The sequence below is a fragment of the Acyrthosiphon pisum genome, chromosome A3, assembly GCF_005508785.2.
Source record: "Acyrthosiphon pisum isolate AL4f chromosome A3, pea_aphid_22Mar2018_4r6ur, whole genome shotgun sequence".
In the NCBI taxonomy this organism is placed as follows: domain Eukaryota; kingdom Metazoa; phylum Arthropoda; class Insecta; order Hemiptera; family Aphididae; genus Acyrthosiphon; species Acyrthosiphon pisum.
Window position 1 is genome coordinate 37094112 of NC_042496.1, and position 17205 is coordinate 37111316.

The 17205-nt window shown below is 27.3% G+C and overlaps 2 protein-coding genes across 2 annotated transcripts in view; one reads left to right on the top strand and one right to left on the bottom strand.

The window, feature by feature from the left end:
• LOC100161037 overlaps positions 1 to 10118 on the bottom strand; it is a 28405-nt gene extending 18287 nt beyond the window's left edge. Inside the window, exon 1 of the mRNA XM_003245287.4 lies at positions 9722 to 10118. The gene's annotated coding sequence lies outside the window, so the exon portion shown is untranslated. The remainder of the gene's footprint in view (positions 1 to 9721) is intronic.
• Positions 10119 to 13762: 3644 nt separating this feature from the next.
• LOC100165146 (thioredoxin-like protein 4A) lies at positions 13763 to 15838 on the top strand. The gene is given in 3 exon segments (NM_001293347.1): positions 13763 to 14072; positions 15259 to 15395; positions 15471 to 15838. Coding segments are annotated over 3 exon segments (429 nt in total). The 5' UTR covers positions 13763 to 13994; the 3' UTR covers positions 15685 to 15838.
• The last annotated feature ends 1367 nt before the right edge of the window (positions 15839 to 17205 follow it).

Here is a 17205-nt window from a genome sequence, read left to right on the forward strand (position 1 = left end):
TATGTAATAATATTCAGAAACCTTGCAATAAAATTTAAATGTTTTTACCCATTATATTTAAATACAATTTTATGGATATTTATAGAAAATAAATTAAAAAAATGAAAAACTGGCATGTCCCGTAAATAGCTCAAAAAGAGTCAAATTATTTTCAAAAATTTTATCGTGTATAGAAAATGCTAATATAAACATTCGGAGGAATTTTCAAGTATCTACAGTCATCGTTTTTTTAATCCAACAAAATAAGAAAATCGTAACATGATAAATCGAGTGAATATCAAATGTAAAAAGGTGGGTAAGTGGATGTCGCTTTGCTGTACTGTAGGTTACAAGTGGGTCACTGTATAATGGATGGTATTTCAAATCTTAGATTTAAAAAGAAAATTTTTCATGAATTTTTAACTCAAAATAATTTGCATATTTTCGTCATTTTTACGTATTTTGTCAATATTTGAACTTTAGATGCTTTTAAAAAAAAAATTGTGATTATAGACTTTTAATTTTTTTCATCTGCCATTGAAACAATATACTACATCCTCTTAATAAGACGATTTTTTTGTGAGTGTCGATGTAATTATAATTTGAAATACAAAAGCAATTAATTTCCGAGTTAATAAAATTGATGCACCTAGTGCCTACAGTACTTACAGTTACCAACTATATTCTATAAGAATAATGTAGGTACATAGTACATACTTCTCAATAATAAATTGTTTAACATCAAACATAAAGTTATCTATATAATATTACATTATTACTGTGCAATATGAAATATTAAATTTAGTATTATTATACCTATACTCAGTGGCTTAGCCAAGTGGGGTTTGGGTCTCCAATTAATATTATTCGTTTAATTGAAATGATGGCATGGACGATTTAACAAGTGAGTACCTACCTAATTTTCAATTAGAAAATATGAAAAATAAAATACGAGATTATAGATACTATAGGTACCTACTGATGATTTTGTACGAGTATACAATATTTAACGAGAACACTATTTTATTTTTTAAAAATGAGAACGCATAGCCGCATAGATATAGTATAAAGTATTATAATTATATTTGTATAATACACTTTTATAGGTTAACGAGGTACGAATTACGATGACAGTTTATTTGTTAAATATCCTATAGTGCTTGTAGAGTGGTGACATTGAGAGCAAACAGAATTAAGAAACGGCTAGTGAATTTACACTGCGCTAATTATGTCAAGTAATTTTCCATAAAATGGCGTATTGGTCGAAAGGAGATTTGACTCAACCCGTGGCGGCGGTCAGCAGCCTTCTATCGAGATCATCCACCGTGGAGACGACACTTAAGGTCATGGTACAGTGATATTTGTCTAAATTGTGGTTGCATACTACTATAAGTGTTACTGGTCTTTACATTTATTTCCATGAAGAAACAGCTAAAAAATACCTGTTCTTGAATTTGAATATTTTTATTTTACTTTATAAAATACATTTTAAACATGTCGATATTCATCACTATAAATCAAGGGTGTGGATCGTGACTCGTGGGTGCCAAATGACAATAGGCTGTATCAGTGACACTGTCTTAAAAAATAAAATAAAATAATCACACAACTGATGAACTAGAAGTATTTAGATAATTAGAATTTATGACGTACAAATAAATCACTGTAGTCTAATAATATTAATCTATATTATATCATATAGACTAATAAATAAATTATCAGGTTTAAAAGAAGATCGTGCGGTCTGCTTAATAACTACCTACACCTTATAATTATTATAGTTAACTTTGTACATTGTCCAATCAAATGAACTAAAAAATATATACGCATTGACGACAGTGATTGATATAAAGATATTATTCATTATTGTTTATAATAGTCAATAGATATAGATACTATATAGCATGGTACTAACTACTATTTAATATATAACGTATATGGATACAGTTTTGATCATATTGTTATTGTTATATATTATGTACCCATAAATTAGGTACAAATGGTTATATAGGTTAGGTTTTTTTTTTTTTTTTGGGGGGGGGGGGTACAGTAGAGACTTGATTCCCCCCCTTAAATTGATTACAAAAAACGTGAGGTGTAACCCCTCACAACCCAAACTATATATAGTTATCGACATGACGACATAAAAATTATTATTTACATTATTTACATAATTTTTCACCTATATTTAATGTCTATTACCTACCTATGCATTAAAATGTTTTTCCAACTTTATCTATTGGGTATTTAGATTTGATTTCAAAGTTTTAAAAAATGTTTTATTTAATAAGGATTAAATTAATATGTACCTATTTGATTTGGTTGGTAGGCGATAGGTCTAAGTTCCTCTCCCCACAATTGGTTCCAATATGTACCCATGTTAGGCAGTATACTCAAATTATTTTAACCATAGTCCATAATAGATAATTTTTTTTGTAGGGGCGGGGGGGGGGGGGTAACGACCCATCCATACTAAATACATTTTTAGTAAATGGGCATAGAGAAAAAATATTGGGTAGGTGCTTATTACGAAGTTTGTTTATTTGTTATTATTTGTCTTTCCATCGTAATCGCATATTCCCGTGTACACATATATAATATATATATATATAGTATCTTCATATAATGTACCTATAAGACCAGCTAAACTACCATAATACCATATTATACATACCGGATTTTCATTTGTATACCTTTTATACTGGTATAATAATAATATTATTACTATTATAGGTAGAAGGTATAGATGTACAGAATGACACATACACATGCGTTCATTTAATATAGCCTAAAGCACTAACGGTACCCATCACACGTATCATCATCACCGTCGCAATATATAACTACATACAGTATACGTAGAGGCAATTTTATTCCGCGAAATTACCTGTATTGCAGCTGTTTGGACCTATATAGCAGTCTTGTAGAGTATTTGAGTAAATGTATTTAAATACATTTATGATATTTAGAATACTTTTGAAATGGGTACTTTTAAAATTAATTATTTTAAGTAGGCACTGTGTTCAACGTATTTATATTTGAAAATCAAATAATTTTATATGAATACTTTAAAAATTCAAAAGAATTATTCCTCACATTTCAGATTGTTTTTTAATGCCTACCTAATAATTATATTATTTTATTTCTAGTTGAAATTAAATTATTAAATATTTATTTGAATAACAATTATTTATTTTTATATTTCATTAGTAATTACCTACTTATTGTTTAATTAACTATAAAGCATTTTAGAACTAAAATATAAATATTTTTATTTATTTTCATTGTTTAGTATTAAATGGAGTAGGTAGTACGAAGTTCTTATAATAGGTAAATGTGATATTAAAAACTTTAAATTAGTAATTATTAGATATATAATTACAAGATCATATTTCTTGCCTACACTATTGTACTTTCAAATAAGTAGACATTTAAAAAAGTATTTAAAAGCATTCAAAAGTATTTGAAATGTATTATAAATATTTTCTGAGCGGATGTATTTGTATAATTTGTATCCGTGTTTAAATACGATTTTAAAAGTAATTTTACAAGACAACGGTATTTACGGTACCTATATGATCGTTTACGCGCTTTTATCCTGTATGAATGTATGACAAATTGATAATATAAATAATGTATTATGTACGCGTATATTATAGTACCTGCCCAAAGCAAACTACACCAGGTATATCCATGTCTAATGGTAACAAACAGTCAACTTACAGCCCATAAACGAAACCTGTACAGGGACTAAGCTAATAATAATATTATATTATACTGCATGACACGACGTGAGGTGTAACTAGTATTGGAACCACTGGATTTCGGGACAAGTCACTGCAGCAGTTGTAGGCAATATATTTTACGTGTTTAATTATACGTACAGGTATACATAATATAATACTAGCTGTTTTCAATGGTCCAGATGATTCGAATGTGGGTCACTGGGGTTATACACTTATACGAGTTTATTTAGGTATAATACGCATGTTAATGCGGTAGTCTACATAAATTAAATTGTACAGAACACGTCGTAGCCGGTATCTATATATATATATATTCCATTCTATATATAAGATGCTATTTTCAACAACAAACACACGGAAATATATTATAAATTATAATGGCATTACATACTTAATATACCCCGACGGCTCCAGCTTAATTTTAACAACCGGTCGTCACGACATTCCTTCGGACCAATTGACCAAACTCCAAACAAATAATTGAAATAATATTGCATTGACTTCTTCGAGTATAATGATAATAATAAATATTCGTCTACAATATCCCGTGCACCGAAATTTTTTTATGTATCGTAGTATTTTAATTATAATAATACAATATACGTATATAACTATTAACTATATAAGACTCATCATTTCAGACGACTCTTATTCAAAACAGGTTTTATTTTTTACTTTCGACTCCAATTAAAACATCTATGTTATTGTTTTTTCCCAAAATACCATCGCTGACCGCTGATAGGTAACCAATTGTTAATCGGTATTTGGTATTTTTTTGGTTCATTAAACGAGAAGGTCTTATAAATTGAACTTCGCACTTTACGATCTCTAAAAAGTCTCCTCACCATAGAAACGAATAAAAAATTATAATATTATAATATTAATTCAACTTACATGATAAAATAAATAATAACAATATTAAATATCCAGACTGACAAACCGTCTCCCCTCATAATCGTTTTTCTTATTCAATTTTTGTTTTGATTCAACTAGCTGTAATTATAATTTATAATTATACCTACACCGTATCTTTAAACAATACGTCATAATACTGAAAAATACATCATAATGTATAGTTATTTTGAGGTTCAGTTGGTTTAAATGTATGCAGAGTGGTAGTCTGCAGAGTGCACGTAGGTATGATACCATGGGGCGTAGCTAGAACAATATTTTTGGGGAAAAATTGTGAAGAATTTCCAGACCCTCTCCCTTTGCAGTGTATATAATATATTAGCAATAATTTCAAATGCATATTTATGTACTGTATTATAATATAAGTAAAACAGTTACAGCACAACAAAATAAAATTGTCACAACTATTTTAACATAATTTTCCAGCTAATAAATTATATTTTATTTAAACTACTGCTAGTTCAGGACAACAGGGCCCACTTTCGATTATTCAATATTAATCAATAATACCATTACAATTATATTTATTCAGTTAAGGACTTTTAAATCGGGCTGATTTGAACTAGAAGTAAAAAATAGCTTGAAACTGGAAGTCTAGAAATATCGACACATATAGATTGTCATTTTTTTCAGAATTTGTTTTTTTAAAATAGTATACATATTAATATCTTATTAATTATTATTGTTTTATATTACTTACTATAGAACATTAAGGTAATAAATAATATTGGTAAAAATATGAAAATGAAAATTTTAAATATAATAATAATAATAAAAAAAAAAAATTATTAAAAATTCGTGAACAACACAATTTAACAGGTAACTTATTACGGATTTACAACATGTTACATGGAAACAATGTAAACAATTCGCTCGAAATCCTGGACCATAATATTATAATATACTGGACATAATTTGGGTAGCATTGAATATAACTGTATCTCTTTATTTGCAGAATTGTCCACAACATTTGGACTACCTAATTATGAAATTAATTAAGTCTAAATCTTATTTCTCGACAAAAGGATCTTGTATTTATATCTATAATAAATATACCTAGCTCTATAAAACTGCATATTATGGCATACGGCAAGTTTGTATTTTAATATCTTAGATATTAAAGCATATTCAGAAACTAGCAATAGGCTGCAAGTACCTATATTTTTGTGTTGAACTAACACGACAATTTTCAAGTAGAACATGTAAAATATAATATAGGATAAACATATTTTATTAACTGTTGTTTTTATTATAATGAGTGGAGTTTATAAGATAATGAGTTTAAATAACACGTAGATATTAAAACCATGATACTTCAACTCTATTAAAAATGTTAGGTGGCCAAACGTAGATTTGAAGTTTTTCTGTGGTACCTATTAATATAACTGTCTAATTACATCTTATAGCCGTACCTCATGTACGAATATGGCGACAAAACTACATTATTACGTAGGTACAAAATACTGTACATAATATACTGTATAATTTAGACGACAAGCTATAAAGTAACTCACGGTGTTACGTATATTATTTGCTCGACATAATAATATGTGATATCACTTTCGTAATTGATCTATTTAATTACATATAGTATGATCTTTAACTGTTAATATGTTTTATAGTCACGTAAGTTATATATGCAATATAAATTCCACCATTCAAAAGATCTTTACGATCAATACTATGACACGCATGTCGTATATTTGACATATTATCTAACAACACCGATGTCATATCTTCTACTGTAATAGTGTAATACCTACTGTAATATATTCAAAACTTAGAATTTGGATAATAAAAAATGTGTGTTTAATTACCATAAATAATAATAAATAAAACATTTGGTAAACCCATTGCGCTGTTTATAAAAGTATAAGACATATCACATATAGATAGGTACATTTAGACAATATTTAGTGTTCAACAAATTAAATAACATACAATTTATAGAGCATTTATAAAATGTATTTTAAATGCTTGTTCATATGCCTATATTCATATATTATAGGATATAATCACTTTAATTTAAAGGTTTATTAGAATACAAATTTAGGTATGATAATTTTATTATATTAATTAATCCTTATACTTTAAAGGCGTTTAGTTTAAGTTTAAATAATTATAATCTTCTAATGATGAAGGAAATACTATATAAATTATTTTACTAGGTAGGTACCTAAGTATGTACATATGTCATCTTTAACAACATAAATTCATAAGAAAAGTAAGAATAATCAAAACTGGGAAATGTGAATTATCAAAATATGTATTCTCTAGATGTTTTGCTTTTGACTTTTGTTTTATTGTGACACAACATATGAAGATATTTTTTTTTTTTTTAGAACTTTTATCAATAACTATTACAGTTCAACAATTAATTGATAATATAGGATGCAAAGATTACAATTTAAGATAAGATACAATAGTCTAAGATATTAATCTCAGTAAAATTCGTTTTACACATTACTATAGGTAGTGCATTGTACTTGAACAAAAACTTTTTTTAATATTTGAGTTATTATTAAAGTATTTTCGATAATAAATTTTTCGTTCTTATATAAAGTATATATATTGACAGTTTTTTTTATAGATATTGTAGTTCAAATTTGGGGGAAATTAGATATTTAAATGAAGAATAACGGTTTTAGTAATTTTGTTGTAATTTAAAAATATTATTCGTGGGTAGGTAGGTACTTGAAACATTTAAAGACTTTAAGTACCTATATATAATTTATTGTAGTGTACACATAAAATTACATTTTCAAATTAAATTTATTAGGCAAAAAAACTAATTCAACCTACTGTATAACCAATATTTAATAGTAAAATACATACCTATATCACATTCACAATTATTTTGTATCATTGTATTAAAATGTAATACAACAATTAAATTGACCCGTCTAGGTATCTAGTGTATATATAGCAGAGTGGTAACCATACTTGCTCACATTTTTCAACATTCAATAGTGTGATATTCACATATGGATTTATACATTGAACAATCTTGCTTATTTTCAGAGTGCGTGTTACAAATATATTAGATGCCATGTCAAAGTGATTCACCAAGCATGATCACCGCAATATTTTCCTCAAATAATGAATTTATTCAAATATTCATTTTTTAATTTTTTAAGTACCTATAGTATCTAGGACCATATATTTTTAAATAGTTTTAACATACCATGTTAAGAGTTTCCTGTGACAATTTTTTTTTTCTTACAAGAGAACCACCCTTTTTATAGGTTCTTAGTATTTAAGATTTATAGTGGTCTGGAAGATGGGGCTATGATAATAATTTGAAAATTTTACTTTCTAATATTAATCAATCAACATTTTATAATTTTTAAAAATTGTCTGAGTATAATAAATTTTAGATCCGCTATATTTCATCCATTTTCTATTTTTGTAAAACAATTTTTAAGGATATTATCAATAGTATATACATAATAATAACTTAGAAACAACTTGTTAGAATTTTGATTTAGGTACATCAATATTTTCAATAAATCATTAAAAATTTAAAAATTTAAATTTAAAAATTTACATTTTACAGTAAAAAAGTTGGTTCTCGTTTGGAAAATAAATAAGTTTTTATTGCCAAAGAACACTCCTTGAATGGTATAAAACTTTAAAGTTGAAATATGGTCTGCAATAGTATATACATAAAATTCAAAATATCTGAACGTTGTTAACATTTACTTGTTATGTATAAATCAAAGTGATCGTACATATCTACATAATATGGTGAATCACTCTGAATCTGTACTTATATAGGCTTACGAAATTATGGGAGTTAGGCATCTGGCATGTACAAAGAAAAAAATTTCTAAGGAGGCGGGGCTATTTTAAATTGAAAATAATGTTGACAGCAACGCACAGAGAAATAACTCGACGACTGGAAATATGTTTGGAAAATAACGGGGGCAATTTTGCACATTTTACTAGATAAACAAATGTACTTAAATAAAAATTAGATAGTACAAAGTAATTTACGGCATAAATTCACTTTAGCAACCCAGCACATTTTTAAAATTTTTTTTTCGAAATAGACGAAATATACAGATAAATAAACAGAAATCTACCCATATCTGGTGTCAAAAATAAGAGTAGCTATTCAAAAAAACTTAAGTTGTATTGCGCATGCGCGAAGCAAAGGAGTTAAGAATATGAAGTTTCCCCAAAATGTGTACTTCGGAACCACCTATCTATCACAGCAAACCGTTTTTAAATCTATTGCCATCGGGCTTAGATATTTAGTGGTACATACAAGACGGGATATACACTGTATAGTGTAGGTATAGGTAGTAGGTACTTATTGTACGGGTCATAAAAATTAAATTTGAAAATAAGTAGGTAAATATTAACCATCATAAGTTAATATAGGTATAACCGTAAAGGTATAAGTTATCTACAATAATTAATAAAATATATTATACTTGGTATCATATTGTATTATTGCAATATTATATTATATATCTACCCTATATTAATAACTATATAATTTTATAAATATAGGTTTAGTGTGGGTAGTGGATACCTAGGTACTATACTGGCTATACTCATTATAATTAAAGTATTAATATAATAAATTATTCTTAATAATTATTAGAAACCGTTTACAATTGTTAAAAGTTATATTTATATAATATATTAACTATATAATATATTATAGGTAAATTATGTAGAAATGTAGGATGCTTAAAATTAATGTTTATTAATTGTTATAGTAAAATTATCAAAATTAGAAGTCGTGCCTACTTAGAAAAAAATTGATTTATCGGAAGTAAGAAATTATGAATAACATATTATAATATTATAGTGTTATTTTTCTAATAAATTATAATATAAACTATCATTGTATCATATTATAATATTAATATATTATATATAGCCGTATTGGTCTTACTGTCCTGTTTCAATTTTCAAATGTGCTTATTCCTTATAAAATAAACAATATTATATGATTGATATCATACATCGTATTAAATTATTATATATATATATTAACGGTACAACTGTATAAGTGTTGTGACTTGTGGTACATAAAGATAAAATAAAACTCGTCCTCGACTCGCACTTACCTGTAATGCGTGGACGGTGTAGGGTAGTTGCACCGGCGGTGAATCGCAACAGTCATCGTCGTCGTCTCCGGTCAATGGTATCACACACACACATATTAATATTATATACAATATATTAATAATATTATATTGAATTATATTATTATGATATATCGATGATAAATAAATAACCGTTCATCGGACACGCCTGTTGATCTCGGATGGAACACTGATGCGTATTATATTATTATTATTATTTTTTTTTTAATTTTACACTAAACGAGAGAGATATAATATATTGTGCGTATACTTTAAAACATACACATTTTTATATTAATAAAACCGGACACGACTGCGACCGTCGACGCCGATCTATCTAACGTTTACGCTCCGACTGACACAACCGGTCCGCGCCACAGACGCATCGCGTTTACAGATTTTTCATCTTGTATATCATATGTATTTTTTTCTCAAATTTATCGTTTTTTACCATTTCCCTAGGCGGTCGACGCGCGCTCATGCGATGGAGAGGGGATATACCTTTATAGGGGAAAACGTTTTGTAGCGCACGTGGTGAAGAGGGAGGGAAGGGCGTGAACTGAAGCGATATAATATAGGTTGATATATTATATTAAGTACATTATAAACAATAATATTGTTCATCTAGGAAAAAAAATAAGGAACAAATGAAGATATACTAATCTACTATAATACTTACCAATGTTCATTTTTACATTTTTTTTCCTTTCCAAATGTTAGTTTTAAGGTATTGAATCTGAAAGTAATTTAAAAATAATGTCGCTCTTTGTTCATTGCAAGTTAAACCAAAAATCCAGGAAAAAATTGATTGAAATATAACCGCATAATAAGTATTTGAAAAGTAGCGCCGGTCGGTTAAGAGGAAATCCCCAAAAGTGCTGTGCGCGTATATAACGCGTATTCCATGCACAACCAGACACAACAGTACCCTGTAATAGGTACCACGGTCCTTACGAAACATAAACTTCTGGTTACATCTTATCATATAAATATATTCTTATTATAACCATAGATATATACAACAACTAGATAGCCGTCTTTGTACTACGGTGGCGGCCGACTTCCATGACAAGAAAGAGACGGCTATCTAGTTTGTTGTATATATCTATGATTATAACCGCCAAAATAAATAAAACCAAATCGCTTCTTTCATGAAATATTGATTTCGCCACGCCTGCACCGAAAGTTTGGTTTTCGATAGCGGTTGAAACGTTGGAAAGCTTCCTTTTTCCGTCCAGCGGGCGGTAAAGTTGGAATACCTTATGGCCTAATAGCGCCGGGCGGTGAAGTGGGATTCCCAAAAAGTGCCGGGTGGTAAAGTGGAAATCCCAAATAGTGCTGAGCGCACATTTCACACGCGTATACCCTGCACAAACAGACTGAAATGACGAAATGTATACCACGGTTCTTACAAAACATAAACTTTTGGTTACCTACATCTTAAAATCATATTATAACCTCCATGCGTGACGCTCAAAATAATTAAAACCAAATCGTTTCTCTCATGAAATATTGTTGTCGTAGAATTATGATCTAGTTGTTGCATAGATCCCTGAATTACTTTTGCCGTGATCGATAAATGCAGAGGCGTGACAAAAAATAGTATGTGTGGCTCATGCGGGAAGGCAATTTCAGTCTTGGGCGAAATGCGGCCCTCCCCTGCGGCTTGTGACGCACACGTCGCCCGCGACTGAAATAGCTCATTTCCCGCTCTTGCAACACAATACACTATTTTGTCACGCCTGCACCGAAAGTTTAGTTTTCGATGACGGTTGAAGCGTTGGAAAGCGACCTTTTTGCGTCCAGCGGGCGGTTAAGAGGAAGTCCCCAAAAGTAGGTACTGAGCGCACATCCTCTGCACCGCGCCGTTGGATGCATAGATCCCTAAAATAGTACAATACCTTTGCCATGGTCGATGAACGCAGCAGAGGTGTGACAAAAAAACAGTATGTGTGGCTCGTGCGGGATGGCAATTTCAGTCAAATTTCAAAATTTGTTTGGTTTCGCCGCTAAATTAGGAAAATTTAATATAATACCTATAATTATAGCTATAATAATTTTGGGTTAGTCAGATAAGGTTAACCTGTTCTGACTTGAACTTGAGGTTTGATATTATTACATTTTTAAATATATAGAGAAAATATTCTTAAATATTTTGTAACCAATAGAAATATTAAAAAATTAAGGAATAACGGGAATTTTTACGCAAAATCTGTTTTCGAGAAAATTGATTTTGGTTTTTGGTTTAACTTTAAAACGAATGACTGTAGATAAATGTAATTTTCACTGGTTGTTTATATTTCCATTTTCTATACATGATAAAATTTTCAAAGTATTTTGATTTGTTTTGAGCTGTTTACGGACAATTTCAGTTTCCAATTTAATTAGTTTTTTTTTTCTATGAATGTCAATAAAAACTTTATTTTGTTGAGTAAAAATACTTGAAAATTTAATACAACGCTCCTACTATATTGTTACAATGACATTTGAAAAATATTAAAAATCCTTAGTCACAGTTTTTTTTTATTAGCATTTAAAGTTCAAAACTTGACAAAATATGTAAAAATCACGAAAATTAGTAAATTATTTTGAGTTTATAACTCGTAAAAATTTTTCTTTTTTAGAACTAAGATTTTAAAATGTGATACGAGATTCCTTATAGGATAATCTACCTTTATCAAAAAAAAAAAATGTCTATAAGAAAGTCAAATTAAATTTTTATGAGCGTTTGAAATTCATATTTTTATAACATTTGATATTTGCTCGATTTTTTACGTAACGATTTTCTTATTTTGTTGTAATTAAAAAACGAGTGACTGTAGAAACTTGAAAATTTCACTGAATGTTTATATTAGCATTTTCTATATACGATAAAATTTTGAAAATAATTTGACTCTTTTTGAGCTGTTTACGGACATTGTGGGTTTTTAATTTTTTTAGTTTTTTTTTCTATAAATACCAATAAAGTTTTATCTATTGGGCCAAAAAGTGTAAAAAATTAATACAAGGCTCCCGTGACATTGTTACAATAGCAGTTGAAAAATATTAAAAATACATAGGCACAATTATTTTTTATAAGCATTTGAAGTTGAAATTTTGACAAAATTTATCAAATTTAAAATTGAATAATTATTTTGTAGTTAAAAATTTATAAAAAGTTCAAAGGATTGAAAATTTAAAACAAGATTTCACGTAAATATTTAATTCTGTTACCAAAAATTCTAAGAAATACATAAGCACAGTTTATTTTTATAGTAATTTTAAGTTCAAATTTGGACGAAATTACATATTAAAAAACTTGGAATAACTATTTTAATTATTTTGTTGGGATTGTATAATATTATTTGTGGGTACTTGAAACTTCTAAAGTATACTATATTATATATCTATGATAGTACCACGGTTTGTTGTTGATGTATAACGCGTTACCTGATGGATATTGTGATATGATTAATTTGGAATTTATTGTTGATACCTATTATAGGTCAATTTTTTTTTATTACTATAGATAAGTATACCTATAATAATTAATATGTATGTCTAATAACTAGACTGACAAATCGTCTCCGCTCGGAATCGTTTTTCTTATACAGTGATATTATATCATTGAATTCAAATTTAATACTATCTATTATACAGTGACCCACTTGTAACCTACTGTACAGCAGAGCGACATCCACTTACCCACTTTTTTTGAAAATTTAATTGAAAAATCTATTGTTGCCAACTGTTCCAAATCATATCGACATTTATTGTTCTATGATATCGATAAGATTAAATTAATTAATAATATAAATAATATAATATTATAATATTGTGACGTATAATATGGATCTTACCATGAGTCCATGAATAAAATTATTGATGTTCATGGCGATTAGTGGTTTAAAGATTAAAAAGAATTCCAAGAGTCACAAAATATTTCCAGCATTACCAACCAATTTCTGAGATTTCCAATGATTGGAAAAAGTGATAAGGATTAATGAACGTTTTTTTATCATTATTGTTGTCTCTATATTCGTAACTACCAATACAGTACAATACACATTTTACAAGTATACACTATACATTTTTATTTTTTATACAACTTGACTTAAAGATATAATCAAAATATAGCAATATAATAATATTATATTAGTATTGTAGTACTGGTTATATATTTTATATAATCCGTGATTGTTGTTTCACATTTGATGTGAAACAAGACCTCGCTGCCCAAATAAAAGTTACTAATAGTTTCTATAAATCATTCAATATGTCTTATATGTTAGCACATTTGTTTAATGGCTGGCAAGTCGATCAGGCAATTCTCTCGGAGGAAGATAGGGTGGTTGTAAGTAGAATATTTTATAATATTTAGATTTAATTAGATTACTAGACTATAATATAGGTATGGATTTTATTACATTTTATTTTGTTTATTTGTTTTAGTTAATTTTGAATTGGAAATTATTTTGTAATTTTAAAGTCTTAAATAAATGATGGTGTACAAATATAACTAAAAACTAACAAACTAATAGTATTTTTCTTTAATTTAATTTAAAAATTAAAATTGAATATAAATAAAACACTGGCTCGTAACTTGTATTACTTTAGTTATTACTTTAATTTCATATTTTGATCGATAAATATTTAATTTTTATTACAAATATTAGTTGGTTATTTTATCTTGAAATGAAAATGTTATATTGTTAGTGGCAATGTCTATTCCTCAGTAAGTTTAGTTTTCTTTGTAAATTGTAATACATACCATAGGTAGAGTTTGTTATTAATATATCATACAATTTGGCTCCAGAGGTGGCTTATAGACCAATTTTCACTGAAAATATAAAAAATATATAATATTATTACTTATTTCTCGTTGGGGCACTTGGTTAAATGCCACTAATTATTATTGTGAATATTTTCATAATATGAAAAATGTTATACGTAAATTAGATCCTTATGATTCAATGGCATTAAAAACTTAAAAAAATTAGTTGAAACCCTGAAACCCAATTTAATATAGAGATTAATGTATTATACATAAAAGTAATTTTGGATGTTTGGTTTCTGAAATAACACGTTTAAAAACAATTTGGCATGCTATAAACAAAACCAATCAATATTATTGAAATGTAATTTAGAAAATGACAGTATATTTTAAAAGGTAAAATTAAAACAGGAAATACTATTTTAAAAAAAACCTGTTAATGTAGAGCGTAGTTGTTCAAAATATAAACATATTATAATTTATTACTGTCAGGTCTAAGATAAATAATTTAAATTAAAAACTTAATGTATAAACATTATATATATAGGTCAATTATTTGAATACTATTATTTAATTATTTAAACTATTTATTACAATGAATTATTTTTAACAATTTGTAATTTAATTAAAATATTTTTTTAGCTTTTTAAAGAATTTTAAAAGCTCTTTCCATAGTTTTTAATTATTTAAAAATCTATACTCTATTACAATAATGGTCTAAGATATGTTAATATGTTTAATATAATTGATACATTATAATTTACAGGTTATTCGTTTTGGTCACGATTGGGATCCTACATGCATGAAAATGGATGAAGTTTTGTATAATATTGCGGAAAAAGTGAAGAACTTTGCTGTTATATATTTAGTAGACATCACCAAAGTACCAGATTTTAATAAAATGTAACTTAATAAATTATTCCATTGATATCTTATATAAATTTATGCTCTTATTACAATTATTGGTTATTTATTTAGGTATGAATTGTACGATCCATGCACAGTTATGTTTTTCTTCCGTAACAAACACATTATGATAGATTTGGGTACCGGAAATAACAATAAAATTAATTGGGCACTTGAAGACAAACAAGAAATGATAGATATTGTTGAAACAGTGTATAGAGGTGCCAGAAAAGGACGCGGTTTAGTTGTTTCTCCTAAAGATTACTCTACAAAATACCGTTACTAAATAGTTAGTATATACTAGTTTATATCCTATACTATTTATCTTATGTAAATGTAATGTATTGTGTGTATGTGTGTGTATATATATATGTAATTTAATTGAATTGTTTTAATAACTATATTTAATACACTCCTGTAAAAACAAATAAAATATTTTTGACTAATGTAGAAGTGAAAATAATATAAACAATTTAAAGTTCTTTAACTTAAATGTTTACCATTTTATAGTTATATATACATTCATTTATTTACCATTTGAAGCGCAGAATCTTATATGGTATAGTATTGTTTTTGATGTATTGTGGTTTTGTTATATGCTATAAAGTTGTAAGTAGGAATTTGAAATAAGAAATATCTTAAGAATGATTTTTATATTTGTATAATTTTTATTTCTTGATTTTCTCATCACAATATAAAAATTAATAAAACTTTGATTTTCAAATAATAACAGTACTGGCAATTAATCCTGGACAAACATCTTAACATTCCAATTAAGTGAAAATTGCAGACTGGAATACTAGGTTGGACACTGCCATGATTGGGATTCAAATTATGATTTTTGACATAGTGCCCAGCAAACCACACAATTTGTGTATCAAGAATTACTCTGTGTTTTTAATGTTTGGATGTATGGGCACAGATTACAGAAGTGTAGAACATAATATTAGTATATAATGGATAGGCCTTGTGTATAATAAAGAAAATAGTCAAGTAGATACTGAATACTAAAGAATAATATTTTGATTTGCAATTAGTATGTCAGTAGGAGTAAGTAATAAGAATTAAGTATTAAATATACTTATATGTAATTCGGAATAAAAAAGGCGGGTAAGTCGTGGATGTCGCTCTGCTGTACAGTAGGTTACAAGTGGGTTACTGTAATGGATGGAATTAAATTTGAATCCAATGATATTATATCATTGTATACGAAAAACGATTCTGAACGGAGATGATTTGTCAGTCTAGGATATATTATTTTTAAAGAAAAACTTATGGAGAACCTTGTACCAAATTTTAAAAACTTAGTTATAAAAGAAAAAATTTTTACGATTTTTCAACCACTAAATTACTTGCAAATTTTCGCAATTTTGACATATTTCGTATAAATTTGAACTTTAAATGCTTATAAATAAAAATTGTGACAATGTATTCCTTTTATTTTGCAACTGCTATTGTAAAAATATGTTAGGAGCCATGTATTAAATTTCCAAATCTTAGAATTAAAAAGAAAAACTTTTATGAATTTCTGTCTAAGATAATTTGAACATTGCCGTAATTTTTACGTATTTAGTCAAAATTTGAACTTTAAATGCTTATAAAAAAAAAATCGTGACTATATATTTCTTTTATTTTTCAATTGCTATTGTAAAAATATATTATGAGCCTTGTATTAAATTTTGAAATCTTAGATATAAAAGGAAAATTTTTTATGAATTTCTAGCATAAAATAATTTACGAATTTTCGTGATTTTTACATAATATGATAAATCAAAATTTGAACTTTAAATGCTTATAAATAAAAATT